The sequence below is a fragment of the Microcaecilia unicolor genome, chromosome 13 (genome assembly GCF_901765095.1).
Source record: "Microcaecilia unicolor chromosome 13, aMicUni1.1, whole genome shotgun sequence".
Lineage (NCBI taxonomy): Eukaryota > Metazoa > Chordata > Amphibia > Gymnophiona > Siphonopidae > Microcaecilia > Microcaecilia unicolor.
In genome coordinates, this window is record NC_044043.1 from 97,450,273 (window position 1) to 97,468,647 (window position 18,375).

Below are 18,375 nucleotides of genomic sequence, written 5' to 3' on the forward strand. Positions count from 1 at the left end.
TACGAGGCAGAGGGAGCAGGGAACGAGCGGAGCCGACAGGCGCGGCGTGCACCCGGGGCGGACCGCCCCCCCCCCCCCCCCTGGTACGCCACTGGGGACTGCAGATATTAAATGGAAGTAGACAGTTCAGTATTTCACCATCGCAGGTCCAAGAAAGCTGTGGCAGTAGAGACTAAAGATGTCATTCTTCTGCTTACCAAGATCCTAATCAACCACATTGGTAGTATGGAGCTCAGTTTTGGGTTATCAAATGCTCGAAAAAAGAGGATATTTGGACTGTCAGTAAACGTCCATGCTGTGTTGTTATCTTTTGAAAAGAGATGATTGCAGGGAAAGGGAGGTTTATTGCATTGTATAAATTTGTGTTTATCTGTTTTGTTTTGGTTTTTTTGCTTAGGATATTGTAAAATGGTATGGCAAAAAAAGAATAATGATGATGTACAGACCATCTAACCCCAGAAATTTTGCATGGAAACATTTTAGTCCTTGATGACAAGACAAGTGGGCATCATCTGAGGCTAAGGGTCCATTTTGTCACACTCAGGGATAGTCACTTCAGGATACAATTGTAGAATATTTTGTTGATAGGCACTGCCATATCTTGCTAAATTAAAAAAAAACCAAAACAAACTATAGGCCAGAATAGTTGTAATTCTGATCCAAACATTTGTGCTGGTCACCATGTTTGAACTGAGGAGGGAGAAATTAAATTGTACCTGCTAACTTTCTTTCCTTTAGCCTTTTTCCACCTTGTCGAGGAACTGGCTGCAGAAACATTTTTTTTCTCTTCTCCTAGATGATGTGGCCTACCAGAATGGGTTAGACTTAAGAAACCATGGCTGGATTTTTTTTTTTTTTTTGTTCAACCAAATCACACACACACTCTTTCCCATCCTCAAGCCTGCTTCTCCTTAATAACACCAAATCTAAATTCCTCTCTGCCCTTTAAGTATAATTTTGGAGGACTTATATTGTACATGCTGTGGAAATTCAGTATCTTGGCTTTCCAGATCTTAAATTTTGGAGCAGCTGAGATTTCATTAGGCTGTGGAGGAAATCCAGAGCCATATCCCACATCCTGGGAACAGCTAGAGAACTTAAGGGAGCAGCAGTTTTGTCCATAGAGCAGAGCCCAGCAGCACAAAATCCCAGAAGTAATAGTTTGTGTGTCTTCTACAGATTGCTAAAAATAAAGGCCTTACACCCAAGAGGAAGAAGATTGATCGTAACCCAAGAGTTAAACACCGTGAGAAGTTCAGACGCGCTAAGATTCGGAGAAAGGGCCAGGTATGTGATGATAGCATTTTGCTGACATTAACTGTGTGACTGTCTTGGGGAGATTTATTTTCCCTGCTTTTGTTTCCTAGATTTATAAGACTTTTTTTTTTTTTTTTTTTGAAACTGGCAGACGTTCGTTTGGAAGTTGAAAACTTCCTCCTCTCTCATTCTTGTTGGACATGACAATTTACATCTGCTCCTCTGGGGTTTCCTGCTCATTCAGAACTAGGGCTGGGATCTGGCACCATGACCCTTCCTTCACATCTATTGCGGGATGCTCTTCCCTGTTTTATAACCTCCACCTCACTCATTCAGCTCAGTCATTGAAGTAGTGGCGCTGACCCACTTATTTGGAGCTATTCTATAAGGTCTACATGATCCTGAGTGGTGTAGAATGAGTAGAAGTAAATTGATTTTTTACTCTTGCAAAAAGTACAGAGAATAAGGGACACTCAGTGAAGTGACATGGAAATGCTTTTAAAACAAATAGGAGGAAATATTTTTTCACTCAATGAATAGTTAAGCCCTGGAACTTGTTGCCAGAGGATATAGTAACAACGGTTAGCATATCTAGGTTTAAAAAAGGTTTGGACAAGTTCCTGGAGGAAAAGCCCATAGTCTGCTATTCAGATACACACGTAGGAAGTCGCTGCTTGCTCTGGGTTTGGTAGCATGAAATGGTGCTACTATTTGGGTTTCTGCCAGGTACTTGTGACCTGGATTGGCCACTATTGGAAGCAGGATATTGGGCTGGATGGACCATTGGTCTGACCCGGTATGGCTATTCTTATATTGGTGCCTACTTCTCTTACTGAATGCTAGCATAACAGGTGAAAAATGCATTAATATTTTAGATATGATCACTTATAGCAGCCATAGAGCTGGGTTATATGCTTGTTTCTAGATTGAAGAATGTACATATGTTATAAATTTGTATCCAGACGCCATCCGTGTAAACATCCACATGCATTGACTATTGGCGCATACTTGCAAAATAGCGTATGGCTGGAAAATGGTCTTTTATTTATTTATGACATTTTTACTCCGCATTAGCCCGAGAGTGACTCAGGTTCAACGTGGCTTAACAAACAATGAAATGATACATATTAAAAATTACATAAACTGATTATAAAGTACAATAAACAATGCAATAACATTGGCTTTGTAAAACAAATATAACATATGTGGTGAATTAACCTGGATGCAACCGTTCAAAGGGTAGATGGATAGAGCAGAAGATTAAATGAAAATTAAGTTTGTAAACAAAGAAGTGAAGATGAATAAATATGGGTACAATTAGGGCTAGATAGAATTAGGGAGGAAAGAAAAAGTGAAATTAATTGTATGAATGGATAATGTTCAAATAGAATTCTTTGTTTTCTGAAAGGCTAAATTGAAAAAATGAGTTTTCAGTAGGTTTCTGAAGGACATTATTTTTGGTAGAGAATTCCAAATTTTAGTACCTTGACCTGGATGATGATACGGCAGTACGTGGGAGTAATTCAGTGAGATTGTTCATATATAGTGGAGCAGAACCATAGAATTTGGTGAATAAAAACACAGAACTTGAAAGATATTCTATCTTTTATCGGTAACTAGTATAGGTTATATAGAAGAGGAGTTGCTTTGGTGAAGTGAGGTGATCTACATATGAGGTTCAGCGGTATTTTGAGCAGTTTGTAATTTTTTGATAAGGCCACCTCTAATTCCTCAGACCCTCCAGACCGGTCAAGACGCGTGGGTTATGTCCTCCTACCAGCAGAGGGAGACTGAGAAAACACTAAGCTTTTGAAGCCTGTATATATAACCTGTGCAGAACCTCCACTAGCCAGTATTTTCTCAGTCTCGGCAGAGGTAGGTAGTCTGGTGAGGTAGTTTGTCATTGGGGCGTAGGATTTTTTCCTTCCAAACTTTATTCTGTTGCAGTACCCCGTACGTGTGTGTAAAAAAAAAAAAAGTGCTTTGGGGCCCTGGGTCCAGTGGGGCCCAGTTTTTCCCCCTGGGGTGTTACACCTATGTTTGGGTTCCTCCCCCTGTGCTGCTCTGAGCAGTTTGTAATTTTTTGATAAGGCCACCGCTAATTCCTGCAGAAATGGAGATGCAGTAGTCAAATTTTGTTAGTGCTAGAGATTGAACCAAAGTACGAAAGACTGATTTTAGTGAAAAAAAGGTCTTAATCTCTTTAGTTTTCAAAGTGAATTGAAGACACTCGAGACCACCTTGGAAACTGAGTTTCAAGGGTAAAGAATTGATCAATCGTGATTCCTAATATTTTCATTGATGAGTCAAGGGGATAAGTGATGTTATCTAATGTAAAGTTTTTAATAGTAGTGAGGATTAGTTACTATTAGAAACTTTAGTTTTTTCAGTATTGAGTTTTAATGTAAAATTAGATGCCCAAGATTCCATTAATTTGATGCCTAATTTGATCAAGTTCATGATTTCAATATAATTCTTCAGAGAATGGGTTATCAATGGTGACATCAGCGGCGTAAATGAATGACGAAAGACCATTTATTTCTAGTAGATTACCTAGGGGGATCATCATGATATTGAACAGGATGGGGGGGACAGAGGAGAACCTTGAGGTAACTCCACAATCAGAAGACCATGTTGAAGAAATTGCACCTGATTGTTTGACTTGATATGATCTGGACTTCAGAAAGCCAGAGAACCATTTCAGGACAGCTCCACAGATTCCATAATGGTTGAGGCACTAGACATATCAAACTGAAGTATTAATATTTTGTTGCCAATACTCTGTTCTCTTCTGAAGTTGGCTAAGAGGGTGGTAAGAACAGTTTCAGTACTATAAGAGGGTCTGAAACTGGATTGTGCGCTGTGCAAGATGGAATGGAGTTGGTCCATTAGTTGTTGCATGTGTGTTGTATCAAAACATGATTTACATGTGTTCTTGCAGCCTGAACAGAAGCAGCTCCGTTCAGATTTACCCCTGGGGGGGGGGGGGGGGGTTATCACCACTGTACAGTGAAGGAGGCGTATATGTGAAAATAGTTAACACAGCCCTTAAAATACTACTGTTGAATGAAGAAAATTTTAGTTTTTTTTTTGGGGGGGGGGGTTGTTTGCTGCTTGTTAAACTATTTTCTCAACCACGTTTACTATATTTAAAACAAAAAGAAAAAAAAAAAAAAAGAGGCTATCCTCTTGAGAATTTTATTTCGATTAGGGTCAAAAAGTATCCCCCGAATGGAGCTGGGTGGCAGGGTATTAACATCTGCTACAAGGCCAAGAGCCTGTCTTTGGTTCAAGGCTCAGATCTTGCACTTCGATATCGGTAAATACAAAGCAGAGAAGCAGGGTTAAATTCTGCCTATAAGCTTTGTATCAATCCTGTAGTAGTATTATATCAGAGGAGTGGGAAGGAACTTCATGGATCATTGACGTGGAGGAGTGGCCTAGTGGTTAGAGTGGTGGACTTTGGTCCTGGGGAACTGGGTTTGATTCCCACTGCAGAACACAGGCAGCTCCTTGTGACTCTGGGCAAGTCACTTAACCCTCCATTGCCCCAGGTACAAATAAGTACCTGTATATAATATGTAAGCTGCATTGAACCTGCTATGAGTGGGAAAGCGCGGGGTACAAATGTAAGGAAAAAAAAAAACCTCCTTGTAATACTCTGCCCATAACAGGAAAATATACTTGCGGCAGCCGAAAGGAAATGACCTGCTCTAGCATTACACAAATAAAGGTGGTTCTTGGATAAACGGTATTTAGATCCTGAAAACCAGGACTGGATTGGAAAATAAAATATTTCATGCAGATTGATTAAAGGTTAGCTGGGAAATAGTCATAAAACAGCCAGTAAAGTAACTGGCATTTACCATACTCTAATCCAGACATCAGGTCTAAGGATTAGACTGGATGTACGAAAACCTCTTACATGTTCAGTAGGGACTGTCTGAATCCAGGTCAGTTCTCTGTAACCCCTGAATTTAGAATCCACAAGGCGTAGGTTCTAGTTCAGGTTACTGAGCTCCAGCTATTAGGATGAAGGGCCTTGGCTGACAGGGAAGAGCTGTGCTCAGTGGGCAGTAGCTGGTGGTGTCTCACTCTGTGAGAAATTAGATTTGCTGTGCTGAGAGGGGTGGCAGGAAAGGGAGGCACAGGGGGAAAAAATGACCAAAAATATAAAGATTGCCAGCAAAGCATGAAAAGACGAACTAGGTGGCAAAAGAACAGCTACTCTTCAAGACACAACCCAGAGAGAGCATGGCACTCGCAAGAACAAAAACATTACAGGGATTAGTGGATTAAAAGCACCAATTAAAATGTGTGAGTCTTTTTAATTAAGAAATATGTTTGGTAACCATTTTTTATATTCAATCCAGGAGGTAGAAATACTCAGACGCATTTCACAGTCTAATAATTTCAATGACCTGGTCTGTGAATACAAAATCTGCAAAAGAAAAATATACATCCCACCAGTTAACTTCTGTTTCATCTTGATGTTCAGTTCCTGCCGGCCTTTTCCTGTTGCAACAAACTAATCCCACACTAACTGCAGTGTTTGTTCCATTCTGTCACTTCTAGGCACAGCCTCTCTTTCGCTTTCCACCACTCATGCCGTCCGACTTACTAGTAATTGCTCTATTTTTGCCATGAAAATAAGGGAACGGTCTTTGATGTTTTTCTGCTGTTTGCTTTAGGTTCGTGACGTGCGGAAAGAAGAGAGCAGATATTCTGGTGAACTCTCAGGGATTCGTGCTGGACTCAAGAAAAGCATCAAGCTCAAATGATGTCATATGGATGTCCCGCTGCAGAAAGGACTTTTATGTCTATGTACTAAGTTTTGTTTCTTATGTTTGGGATAATTCTAGCATGACAGTGGCTGCATTTTGCTGTGAGAAGTACTTTCTGGAAAAGTACAATACAGGCATCAGTATAAAACAGTCCATTCAGATGTGTAATTAAAGCACTGGAATCAGATCTCATGAAAGGTGCTGGAAGGACTGAACAAGAGACTCTTATACTCTGATTTGTCCAGATGTATGGTGTCTGTGCCGAGTTTCATCAATAATGTATGGAAAAGGATCGATACTGTTAGAATACCTTGCCTGTATCCTACCACTCGGTCAATCTGAACAGACTAGAACAAAAACTCAGGACTAGCTGAGGGGGGAGGGGTTCAGAAGCAAACTGAATGATTATGCTGGAAATAAACTTTAACAGAAATAACTTTTTACATTTACAGCTGATGGGGGGGGGGAATTGGGGGATTTACTGCACACCATTGTAGGAGTAGGTCAAGGTGAGTTATGTTATATTTATACAACACTTCTGCAAATACCTGCATGGTTCTATGCAGATTACAATAGTCAAAAAAAAAGACTGGACAAATCCTCCAGGAATTAACAATCTTTCATTGTCTAACACAATCTGATTTTTTAAGTACCACATACTTGTTGAATAATAAAGTTTTCTTAACACCTTTCTGAATTGCAAATAGTTTGTTAATCCACAAATCAAAGGGGGGGGGGGGCAATGTGTACCATCTAAAAGCCACATGATAATGAAGTGAAGAATCAAACACTTTTCGTGATTTAATTTACCTTACTGAAGGAAATTGTAACAGCATCTGATTACAGGTCTTACAGTCAGGACTGTTAGAAGGTAACATAATCCAATCAGATTGCTGTTCCTTAGGGAGCGAATGCAACTCCATTAAGAATGCAGTAACTGAATCATAGTTAGTGCCGAGTAGTTATATTCTGAACAAGCTGGACTCTCTTATTCAAGACGCTTGAACATCCAACATCAATAATCAGGCCTGGACTAACAATTGAAACTTGACTGGTTCAAAGTACTTACAGATTGCCCTCAATTTCATCGTATAAAAAGATTTTTGTATAAGCGATTTTGCATGAAAAGAAGTAGGCATGAGATTGTCAACTTCCACCTCCAAGATCCTAGAAAATCAAAGGTTACGAGTTTCTGTCCCAATGATAAAACATTTAGGAAATTCAGACAATTTAAAAGGACCTAACCACAAAAATTTGGTCTTTTCTCAGTTTCATTTAAGATGATTGATTGCAATCCATTTTTCAATCAATTGCACACAGTTGGTATTTCTATCTAATGAGGGTGCCAGCATAGTAATATCATCTGCCTATGTAAAAAAATGGTACATTGAGCTTTTCTAAAACTTTACCCAAAGGTTGGAGCAATAGATTAAACAAGGACGGCGAAAAAAAAGCCTCTACAGCAGAGGTGTCCAAACTCAGCCCTCACCAGAATTTCCATAATTAATATTCATGAGATCTATTTGCTTACACTGGATTCTAGTTAATCCAGGCATCTATGGATTCCAGCTGGATTAGAAGGCCTCTCATAAATTAGCTTTATTTGCTGATGATATTCTGATGCATGTTAGCCGCCCACATTTTTCTCTTCCCATTCTATTGAATAAGCTTAGGGGGTCTGGGAAAATGGCGGGCTTTAAAGTAAATTTGGATAAAACTGTGATTTGGGGGATTGTGTTAGATATTAAGGAAGTTGAGCAAAAACTCCTATTTGATATTTAGGCATTCAGGTCCCTAGAGATCTTTCACAGCTTTATTCCCTGAATTATGATCCTTTAATTAGGATGGGGAGGGGGGATTTGGCCAGAGGGTGTTCCACTTGGGTTATCTTGCATTGAAAATGAATGCGCTTTCGCGTGTGCTCCTTTTGTTTCAAACACTGCCTTTACCAGTGCCGGTTAGGGTTTTGCAAATGTTGTAAGGGGACTTTTCTAAGTTTATATTGGGGGGGGGGGGGGGGAGAAGCTCCCCTAGCTTGGCCAAAAGCGTTTTGTGGCATGGACAGGAGTAGGGGAAGGTGCGGCAGTTCAAAATCTGTGGTATTATTAGGCGAGACAACTTCAGCAAATTTGGGATTGGGAGAGGTTTCCAACCAAAGGTGTAGTAGTACTTGAATAGGAACATTTTTCTAATATCCTCTTGCGTTGTTTATTGTGGTTGTCCTAGATGCTTTTAGAGTATAAAAGAAGTATTATTAACCCTTTTAAGAAACAACTTCTGGGATTATGGAAGAGAGTAAAGAAGAATTTGGAGATTGGGACTAGGACTTTATCTCTTAGTTTCGCTATGAGCCTGGTTTTCAGGTGCGATGGGAGAGTTCAGGTGTTTTCATAGGTGGGAGAAGGGACTTATCTGATTTTGTCAATTGCTGGATGTGGGAGAGCTTATCCCCTTTGCAGATCTGAAAAATACCTATGGGTTGTCAGAGGGCGATGTATTTTCTTATCTGTAGGTCAAGCACTATATGATGGGGCAAGGGTGGCTTCAATCTGACCCAGATGATACTGACCATTTTGAAAATTTACGGCAGGCTCTGGCTAATAGGGCTAGACCCCTTTCATCGTTTTTTCAGGGCTGGTCTTTTAAGAGGTTTGGGTACATGGATCGCTGAGATCAGCATCTGGATATAATGGAAATCACAGAGTGAGTGGAAACAAGTGTTTAAATAAGTTCAAAAGTTGTCTGTGTGTTGATTAAAGAGAATGCTTATAGATGGAAGGGAAATGGGACTTGTTATACTGCCTTTCTGAGGTTTTTGCAACTACATTCAAAGCGGTTGACATATATTCAGGTACTTATTTTGTACCACAGGCTATGGAGGGTTAAGTGACTTGCCCAGAGTCACAAGGAGCTGCAGTGGGAATTGAACTCAGTTCCCCACAATCAAAGTCCACTGCACTAACCACTAGGTTACTCCTCCACTTATGCATTGGTATTATACCCCTGTGAAATTACCTATGTTTCCTACCACTACTACACCTGTGTGTTGGAGGTGCTCATGGGCTAAGGGCACCTTTTTTTCACATTTGCTGGGCATGTGTGTTTATTCAACACCACTGGAATCGAGTGGGTCAGGGCCCAACTCATCTCTTGGGTAAACCATTTCCACTGCCTCCTAAGGCCTGTTTATTGGGACTGAGTAGAAACTGTCAGGTTAGACTTATAGAGGCTTTGCTTGGCAGCAGCTAAAGGCATGATCTGAGCACAATGGAGGCGAACTTCTGGGCCTACAGCTCTGGACAGGCTGATGCGAGTAGCCCATCTTCGAGATTTGGCAATTGTAACTGATCAACTCAAGGGACGGGTATGATCCGACACAGGAGTGGACTCGATTTGGCTCTATTGTTTTCTACTGCAAATTAAAGGGGTTAAGGGAAGGGATTGGCAGATTTACCTGGTAGGGGATTAATATGTTTGTTTTCTATTTCTTCAATAAAAATGTATTGATACAAAAAGAAAAAAATAAATAAAGATAGGAAAGAACTTTCCTAAGCAATGATCCAAGAACAGTCCTTCAATCATATTCCTGCAGCTATGAGGTAACATCCACCCAGGTCAGTTACATATCCAAATACTTTCTGAAAAAAAATAAGATTTCAATTTACAATTATCAATAGAAATCAAACAAAATAAAACATGGAAAAGAAAATAAGATGATACCTTTTTTATTGGACATAACTTAATACATTTCTTGATTAGCTTCCGAAGGTTGCCCTTCTTCCTCAGATCGGAAATAAGCAAATGTGCTAGCTGACAGTGTATGTAAGTGAAAACATTCAAGCATTACTATGACAGTCTGACAGGGTGGGAGGATGGGGGTGGGTCGGAGGTATGCATGGGGACATCAAAGCATATCATTGATATTCTAACAGGGTGTGGATAGGTGAGGGGTGGGGTGATCAACAGAGAAATAACAGCTTTATGGTTTATAATGGGCTAGGAACCCCAGATCCTTGTTAAGTCCTTTCTGTTGGGTGTTAAAATATTCAATCATTCTGACTTCAAAGGTCTTACGTCCCCATGCATACTTCCTACCCACCCCCCTCCTCCCACCCTGTCAGACTGTCATAGTAATGCTTGAATGTTTTCACTTATATACACTGTCAGCTAGCACATTTGCTTATTTCCGATCTGACGAAGGGCAACCTTCGAAAGCTAATCAAGAAACGTATTAAGTTATGTCCAATAAAAAAGGTATCATCTTATTTTCTTTTCTATGTTTTATTTTGTTTGATTTCTATTGATAACCTTAAGAGTGGACTAACACGGCTACCACACTCCTCTACTTAAGATGGAATTTACAATTAAAATGCTAAAAAGATACCTCCTCCCATTCCATAAAAATAAGGCCTACCAAAAATAACCGCACTCTCGAGTCACTTGCAGGCACATTTGACCTGTTTCAGGATAGATCAATAAATGTGCAGAGGTGGATTGTATTGACCGGCCAGACCATAGGGACTAAATATTCTAGAATTCTCTGCCATAAAATTGTAATGACTCGTAAGGTTTTGTATAAGGGCCTATATGGAAGGCCCTTATACAAAACTGGAAGCCAATAAAAATTAACATACAAAGGAGTAACATGATCCACCCTCTACCTACATCACCCATAAACCTAATGGCTACATGTTTTAAACTCTATTAACCTCTTAAAGAGATAACATGTAATTCCCAAATAAACCACATTAGCGTGCAAGAATGCATGATCAAAATCTTGCCACAGAGGGAAAAATTCACAGTAACAACATTAGGTATAAAAAAACCTGTGGGACCGAATAGATCATGAAGAATGAAAAGGGGCACTTAGGCAGGACAAGGCCACAGCGGAGAGACAATTCATTCTGTGCTTCAATCTTTACAGAAGATGATGTAAGAGATCAAGGGTGATGAGGAGGAACTGAAAGATGTACTGAACCAAATCTGACAAATTAAAGACCAGATGGCTTGCACCCTAAGGTACATGAAATTGCTGATATGCTGTTAGTGATCTGCAACTTGTCATTAAAATCGTCCATAGTACCTGAAGATTAGAGGGTGGCCAATGTAACACTGATTTTTAAAAAGGATTCCCGGCATGAGCTGGGAAATTAGACCGGTAAACCTGACTTCACTGCTAAACAAAATAGTGGAAACTATTATAAAGAATAAAATTATGAAACTCATAGACAAGGCTATCCATAATGAATATGCACGAGATAAATTTGAATGCCCTACCTCTATTATATGCAAATTTATCTCGTGCATATTCATTGTGGGTATCCTGAAAACCTGACTGGCAGGGGTATGTCCCAAGGAAAGGGTTAAGAACCCCTGATTTAATGTATCTAGATTTTCAGAAAGCTTTTGACAAAGTCCTTCATGAGAGACTTCTGAGAAAATTAAAAAGTCATGGGATAGGAGGTAATGTCCTTCTATGGATTAGAAATTGGTTACTGGACAGAAAACAGAGGGTGGGGTTAAATGACTGGTGCTATTTAATTTATTTCAAAAAGATCTGCAAACCAGAGCAAGTGAGGTGATTAAATTTGCAGAAGACACACAAACGTGGATGGAAAAATTGCAAGAAGACCTTAGGAAATTGGAAGACTGGGCATCCAAATTGCAGATGAAATTTAATGTGGACAAATGCAAAGTGATGCACATTGGGAAGAATAATCCAAATCAGTTACGTAGCAGGGTCAGCACCCAAGAAAAAGATCTAGGTGTCATTGTGGATAATATGCTGAAATCTTCTGCCTAGTGTGTGGCGGCAGTCAAAAAAAGCAAACAGGATGCTAGGAATTATTAGGAAGAGATGGTAAGTAAGACAAAGAATACTATAATGCCTCTTTATCGCTCCATGGTCATCTTGAGTATTGTGTTCAAAAAACATTTAGTGGAATTAGAAAAGGTTCAAAGAACAGCAGCCAAAATGATAAAGGGGATGGAACTCCTCCCATATGAGGAAAGGCTAAAGAGGTTAGGGCTCTTCAGCTTGGAAGAGAGACGGGTAAGGGGGGGGATATGATTGAGGTCTATAAAATCCTGAACGGCGTAGAATGGGTAAAAGTGAATCGATTTTTTTTCACTCTTTCAAAAAGTATAAAGACTAGGGGACGTTCAATGAAGTTACTTGGAAATACTGTTAAAACAAAGAGGAGAAAATAAATACTTAAGCTCTGGAACTCATTGCAAAATGATGTGGTAACAGCAGTTAGCATATCTGGGTTTAAAAAAAGGTTTGAACAAGGAGGAAAAAGTCCATAGTCTGCTATTGTGATAGACAAGAGGAACCTACTGCTTGCCCTGGAATTGGTAGCCTGGAATTTGGGTTTGTCAGGTACTTGTGACCTGAATTGGCCATTGCTGGAAATAGGATCCTGTGCCGGCTCAGAATGGCTGTTCTTGTGTTTTTATGAGTAGCAGTGGGATTTGAGCAGTATGTTAATCCGCCACTTCTCAGAGTGTAATTCTGTTTCTATCTCCGATTCTTGACATCAGCTCAATTTGTAATCTCTGATGCTGAAACTGAAATCTGGCCACAACAACCCCAGAACCATCAAATTATCCTGCCCTGCCTCGTACTGAATTTTACTGATTGGGTTGTGAGAGCTTCTGCTAACATCCCAGTCTTATTTTGGTTGGACCTAGTGAGTTTTCTGGTACTGTTAATACATTTCACGTTCAGAGGACCACTGACTAATGGGCACACACTTCATGCTGTTATCTGCCACAGGATCCGTTGGATAAAATGGGAACTGCAGCCCATAACTGCATTCACTCTTGGCTCAGGACAGCTATGCTTAGAATAACGTGAAGACAGAGTAAGGAGGTAATTATTATATCCTTATGTTCAAGCTTGTTTTATACACACAACGATCAAGTATAACCTCTTTCATATGGCATGCGGGGGTGGGGGGGGTAAAGTAATACTTTGTATTCTTATGTTTTACTGTGGACCATTGTTAATATTTTTGAAGGGGCTTTGGTATATAAAAATGCAGAGAAATTCCTAGCATATTGTCCTCTTAGTATGTGTATCTGGAACATAAGTAATAACCTCAAACTGTAGTTTGAGGTGCTAACTAACTGCATCAGATGACCGCTAGTAAAGTGTAACTCACCTCCACCGTCATTCAAAAAAAAAAAAAAAACACTCCTTCCCCCCCCCCCCCAAGTCCTGGTTCATAGCAGATTGAAAGAAAGTATGTAAATCAGCGTTAGATTTGAAGAATTTTGCATAATCTTGTGTCCCCCACTGTGGTTAGAATGAGTCTAACATTGGAGGATAAACTCGTTAAGTCAGTTCTGATTGATAAAGGCGGTGTGACGTGCATTCAAGTCGTTCACAATCTTCTCTTCAATCTCTTTGCCGCATGATGCTTCTTCTTCAGAAAGATACAAATCTGTCTTGGAGTTCTGGGTAATGAGAATGACGTGTGTTCTCAGCGTATCCAAAATGTTGGCAACAACCACCTGGTGTCGATATGTGCCTAGAGCTTGCCGGGCACGGTCAATTACAATTGTAGGGTCGGTCTCCAATTTGAAAGAGATAATGAAAGCTTGAGGTGCCCAGTCTCGAACCAAAGGTGAGAGCATTTTTGGAACCATCTTCATTGTTATCTGTAAATTTAACAAAATTACTGAATTAGACACAGAGAAGAGGCTACTTCAAGGGACCTGGTTTCTGTTGTCAGTTGGAAACGATATGGAGGAAGTGCTCACATCCCCTGCAGGGAGCACAGTGAGTTGTAGGATTCAAAGTACTTTATACGTGGCCAGGGTTCTAAGGGAATCCAGCAAGAATCAAACTCCCATGGCATATCGGTTTGAGAATCAACTGCCCCCCTCCAGTTCAGGTGCCAACTAGAGTTAAAAAGCAAGGGTGTAGGAAGGCAACATCAAATAGGCTAAATCCATCACTTACTAACTACCTGCTTTGGTGGAAAGCAACAAGCTATTTCTGAGTAGTTCTCTCTTTCTTATCTGCAAAATCAACTGATGTTCTATTCTGACACATACAGTTATTGGGTTGAACAGGTTGCTTGTGATCAATCGTTATTGTGGCTGAATACCTTCCACTTATAGCATATTGTGCAAACATCATCCTCACAGCAAGAAAATGCAGGAGCTTATGGTTTTTCCACATGCTCATCCTAAATACTGCGGTCAGTATGTGCAAAGAAGTGGACATTTACAAAAAGCTGTAATAATGATGCATCGCACCTGCAGGGGCCCACTAGACGACTGGATCTTGTGTTCCGGCATCTCTGAAGCAGGAATGTAAAAATCAGACACAGCTGCTGCCAGGTAAAACATTGCACTATTTCCTGCAAGGAAGAAAGCAATTAGTACATCTTAAATATTCTACCTTATGTCCTACTGCAGAGAAAGTACTTTGAAATAGACCATTTAAGCCATATGTACAGGTCTGTGGTGGATCAGATGCCTCTTCACTGTGGACATTATTTTCACTCCAGAAGCAGAATACCTCAGGCCTGGGGTTCGAAAATGATGACTACACAAAGACTCCAGTATTTTTTCTTTATCACAAAAACATTTTATTGTATTGCAATGCCCGCTAACCTCACTAGCACTGCTGCCTACTATTAAAACCTCACACATTCACTCCTCCGCTCACCTTGCACACCTGTATTTAACTTAAATACAAAACAGTTGATTTTACATTTTAAACTGCATACTTATACTGTTTCGTATTGTGCATATGTTTTGCCATGCTTATACATTATATCATACTCAAATAATCAAAACTCAGTCCTGCCAGCAAAATGGTCCTTTTCCTACAAACGCCACGCCTTCCACATGGACGCAGTGAAAATGTTTCCACATAAACGCTGGATGACTGCTCTTCATGGACAAACTCTGTATGTCCGTTAAACCTCCGTTGGCTGTTCAAATACACCACCTCCAGTCATTAGTATGCATCACAATACAGGTGCTGTGTGCTCGGTGACTAACTCAACAGTCCACCATATCTGTTTCATGTTATGCCGGTTCATAAATGATACAATATTTTGAAGGAAAAAAAAACCTGGACACCTCAGCTTTAACCTGTACTGAGATGGACTGAATGAAAGCCAAGTAGTAATACAGCTAAAAAAAAACAGATGGGAATAAAAGAGAACCTAAGGGGCAGGGGTGGAAAACACCATTCCTGCATCTAGTTTTCCAAATTATTTCCTGCTCTAGAAATAAATACCTGATGGCATAGGACTACACAGCCTGCCCAATCCCTCTCTCTCAGCTTGCCTGATCTCCACCATTGTTCCCTTTTTAAGTGTGCTTTCCCATCATGCCAGGGTGTTCTTCGCTTTTAATTTTAAGTATTGTGCACCATGCTGTTATCGCTTAAAGGAAGAGCAGTATATTAAATGAAATACACCATAAAGAAATATTTCCTTAGATTACTCCGGAGTCTACCCCCTCTCACCCCTGGCTCCAGAGCCTCTCTTCCATTAAAAGAAGCCATCTTTGTGTATTCTAGAGGTATTTAAATATCTCTCTCATATCCCCCCCCCCCCTTGCTTCCAAAGTATTATATTGAGTGTCTGTCCCTGTACGTTTTATGATGGGAGATCACTGACCATTTTAGTAGCCGTCCTCTGGACCAATTTGATCAACTGTTGATATTTATTTATTTGTTGCATTTGTATCCCACATTTTCCCACCTATTTGTAGGCTCAATGTGGCTTACAATTTCCGTCATGACATATGCCATTTCAGAGTACAGATACAACTGGTAATATATATATAGAAACATAAATGATATTATGAACAATTGGTATCTTTTTGAAGATGAGGTTTTTAGAATTGCACACTGGAAGAAGTGAGCAAGCACTGGGAAAAACTGAAAGGAGTTATTGTAAGCGCAAAAAACTTTTTTGTAAGGAAAGTAAATAAAAGAGAGGAAAAGGAAGCTGCTTTGGTTCTCAAAAGCAGTAGCTGAAAAGGTAAGGAAAAAGATGTTAGCCTTATAAACTAAAGAGATTGCAGAAATAAGAAGACAGGCGACATATGTAGAAGCTGATAAAGAGGTGGAATTGCTTAACAAATATTTCTGTTCTGTGTTCACAGCCGAAGAGCCAGGAGGGACCACAGAAGACAAAACACAAATAAGGATGGAGGAGTGGCAGTCCCTGATATTTTCAGGAGGACTATGTTCATGAGGAGCTGGCTAAACTAAAGGTGGACAAAACTATGAGGCTGGATGGTATATATCCGAGGGTACTGAAGGAACTTAGAGGGCTCTGCTGGCTGAACTTTTAATGCTTCTCTAGAGTCAGGAGTGGTCCTGCAAAGAAAACTTTTGGAGGGGGAGGGTAGAGTTGAGTCAAATTGTGGAAGGAGAAAAACAGTGCTCAAATCTATTCTGTGGAAGCTCCAGCAGGTGTTTCAGGATGACTGCAAAGAATATGTATAAGATAAACTTGGAATGATGGTAGTGAATACAAACTTGTACATATTTTACTACAGTTTGCAAACTGATCAATTTTCAGTATCTCTCTAAAAAGTAATGCAATATATATATATAAGTACTGCTTCCAATTTATGTGAATCTATACGTTAGGTTAGGATATCCTTATAACTAGACTAATCTGTGACCCTTCGTAAACATACATTAGTAATATTCACCGGAGAGAAACAGGAAAGGGCAAGCAGCCATAGCCAATGGGGAACCAATCAAGTTACTTACCGAGTGGGCTGAGGGCCTGTGCGGCAGCCATTAAAAGGTGCAAGTATTCAGACAAAGTGTTAAACTCCACTGGAAGCAGTGTCCCAGCTTCCTTCACAAGCTGGTAGTGCTGCAGGAGTGGCACAAGGCCAGGCACAACCTTAGGTACCACCTCTACTCGAAGACAAGATCCAGAAGGCAGTTCTTCTTCCTGCCTCGGTCCCTCAGATGGTACCAGCTGCAAGGCATCCAGCCAATTAAGAGAAGCATACCTATGGCTGAAGGGGAAGAGTGACCGGTGGCGATGCAGAAAAATCACCGCATAGCCAGCATCCAGAAAATGCTCTGCAGAAGTGGCCCCACGGCGCCCACTGCTGAAGTTATCCAGGAAACGCACAGTGCGGGACTCTAGTGGAACCTTGGTACCCCCTGAGGTTATCAGCACCACTCGGCGGCCCTCCCTCTTATGATGCATTGCAAAGTCTGCCATCCGATGAGCTGCCTCCTCAACACCTGATGGAGTGGCAAACTGTGCCTTCAACTGCTGACAATCAGCCATTGTGGGGCCCTAAATGCACAAAACTAAGAGATTGAGGATTGCCCAACTCACACACCAAGGAGTCCAAAGGCAACAGGAGGGCCTCACATAGCCCGGGGGTCAAGGGACAACTGGACGGTTTACATCTAGTAAGAGATCAAGGGGCACCACACCTAGGGTTTCATACAGAGGGGTCCTGGGATATTAGGCGCAGAAGGATCGAGGAAAACACACACCCTAAGACACAAGGAGACCCTCTGAAAAAAAAGAGGGATCCAGGAAACTCCACACCCTAAGCTACAGGGGATCCAGGAAACTGCACACCCTAAGCTACAGAGGATCCAGGAAACTCCACACCCTAAGCTACAGAGGAATGGATCATCCTGAGAGCCTTAGATACAGATGGTTCGAGGAAAACCCCACACTTTCAGAGACTAAGAACAGTAGAATGTTACACGGATTTGGGTTAGAGGTTAGACATGAAAGACCCACATTGAGTCATAGACTCCCACCCAAGGTATCAGGAAAGGTTCTACCGCCTCAAATAGACTTTGCACTGAGCCCTTTGCCAGCTAATGATGGTGACCAAGAAAAATCCTGACATAAAGATCAACTTTCAGCTTCTTCCCCCAAGGACTTAAAGTCCTTCCACTCCCCAGACCCTACTCACACGCGGCACAACGCGACACTTGACGTCCCGCAGCCAACGTTCTACGGGGGTGGAGACAAGCCCTGGTAGCCAATCACGAAATGAGCAGGAGGCACACGCACACTGAGGTTCCCGCCCCGGCCAGCGCTGTCAACATCATGCAACGCAACACTTGACGTCCCGCAGCCAACGTTCTAAGAGGGTGGAGACAAGCCCTGGTAGCCAATCACGAAAGGAGCAGGAGGCACACGCACACTGAGGTTCCCGCCCCGGCCAGCGCTGTCAACATCATGCAACGCAACACTTGACGTCCCGCAGCCAACGTTCTAAGAGGGTGGAGACAAACCCTGGTAGCCAATCACGAAATGAGCAGGAGGCACACGCACACTGAGGTTCCCGCCCCGGCCAGCGC

The 18,375-nt window shown here is 41.2% G+C and overlaps 2 protein-coding genes across 5 annotated transcripts in view; one reads left to right on the forward strand and one right to left on the reverse strand.

Annotated features, from left to right (window-relative positions):
* UTP3 (UTP3 small subunit processome component) overlaps positions 1 to 6,733 on the forward strand; it is a 40,356-nt gene extending 33,623 nt beyond the window's left edge. For all 3 annotated transcript variants that reach the window (XM_030185661.1, XM_030185662.1, XM_030185660.1), the window contains exons 15-16: positions 1,180 to 1,287; positions 5,949 to 6,733. In XM_030185661.1, the coding sequence (XP_030041521.1) occupies positions 1,180 to 1,287; positions 5,949 to 6,038 (198 nt within the window). In that variant the 3' untranslated portion in view covers positions 6,039 to 6,733. The remainder of the gene's footprint in view (positions 1 to 1,179; positions 1,288 to 5,948) is intronic.
* Positions 6,734 to 12,409: 5,676 nt separating this feature from the next.
* On the reverse strand, positions 12,410 to 18,158 carry PPCS (phosphopantothenoylcysteine synthetase). 2 transcript variants are annotated; one of them, XM_030222579.1, is made up of 3 exons: positions 17,985 to 18,158; positions 14,310 to 14,413; positions 12,410 to 13,706 (listed from the first exon to the last, which is right to left on the reverse strand). In XM_030222579.1, exons 2-3 carry the CDS (start codon positions 14,400 to 14,402, stop codon positions 13,386 to 13,388), a joined length of 414 nt encoding a protein of 137 aa, XP_030078439.1. In that variant the 5' UTR covers positions 14,403 to 14,413; positions 17,985 to 18,158; the 3' UTR covers positions 12,410 to 13,385. The 2 variants fall into 2 exon arrangements, with proteins under 2 accessions (XP_030078439.1, XP_030078438.1); XM_030222578.1 differs by lacking the exon at positions 17,985 to 18,158 and adding an exon at positions 16,798 to 17,976.
* Positions 18,159 to 18,375: the final 217 nt, after the last annotated feature.

Bases quoted from the DNA above. Each gene is read 5' to 3' on its own strand.
- PPCS (XM_030222578.1), bottom strand. From the start codon at position 17,335: ATGGCTGATTGTCAGCAGTTGAAGGCACAGTTTGCCACTCCATCAGGT. The intron at 14,414-16,797 runs GTAAGTAACTTG...TCTTCCTTGCAG, and splicing joins ACAGGCCCTCAGCCCACTCG to GAAATAGTGCAATGTTTTAC. The intron at 13,707-14,309 runs GTGCGATGCATC...TTAAATTTACAG, and splicing joins CGTCTAGTGGGCCCCTGCAG to ATAACAATGAAGATGGTTCC.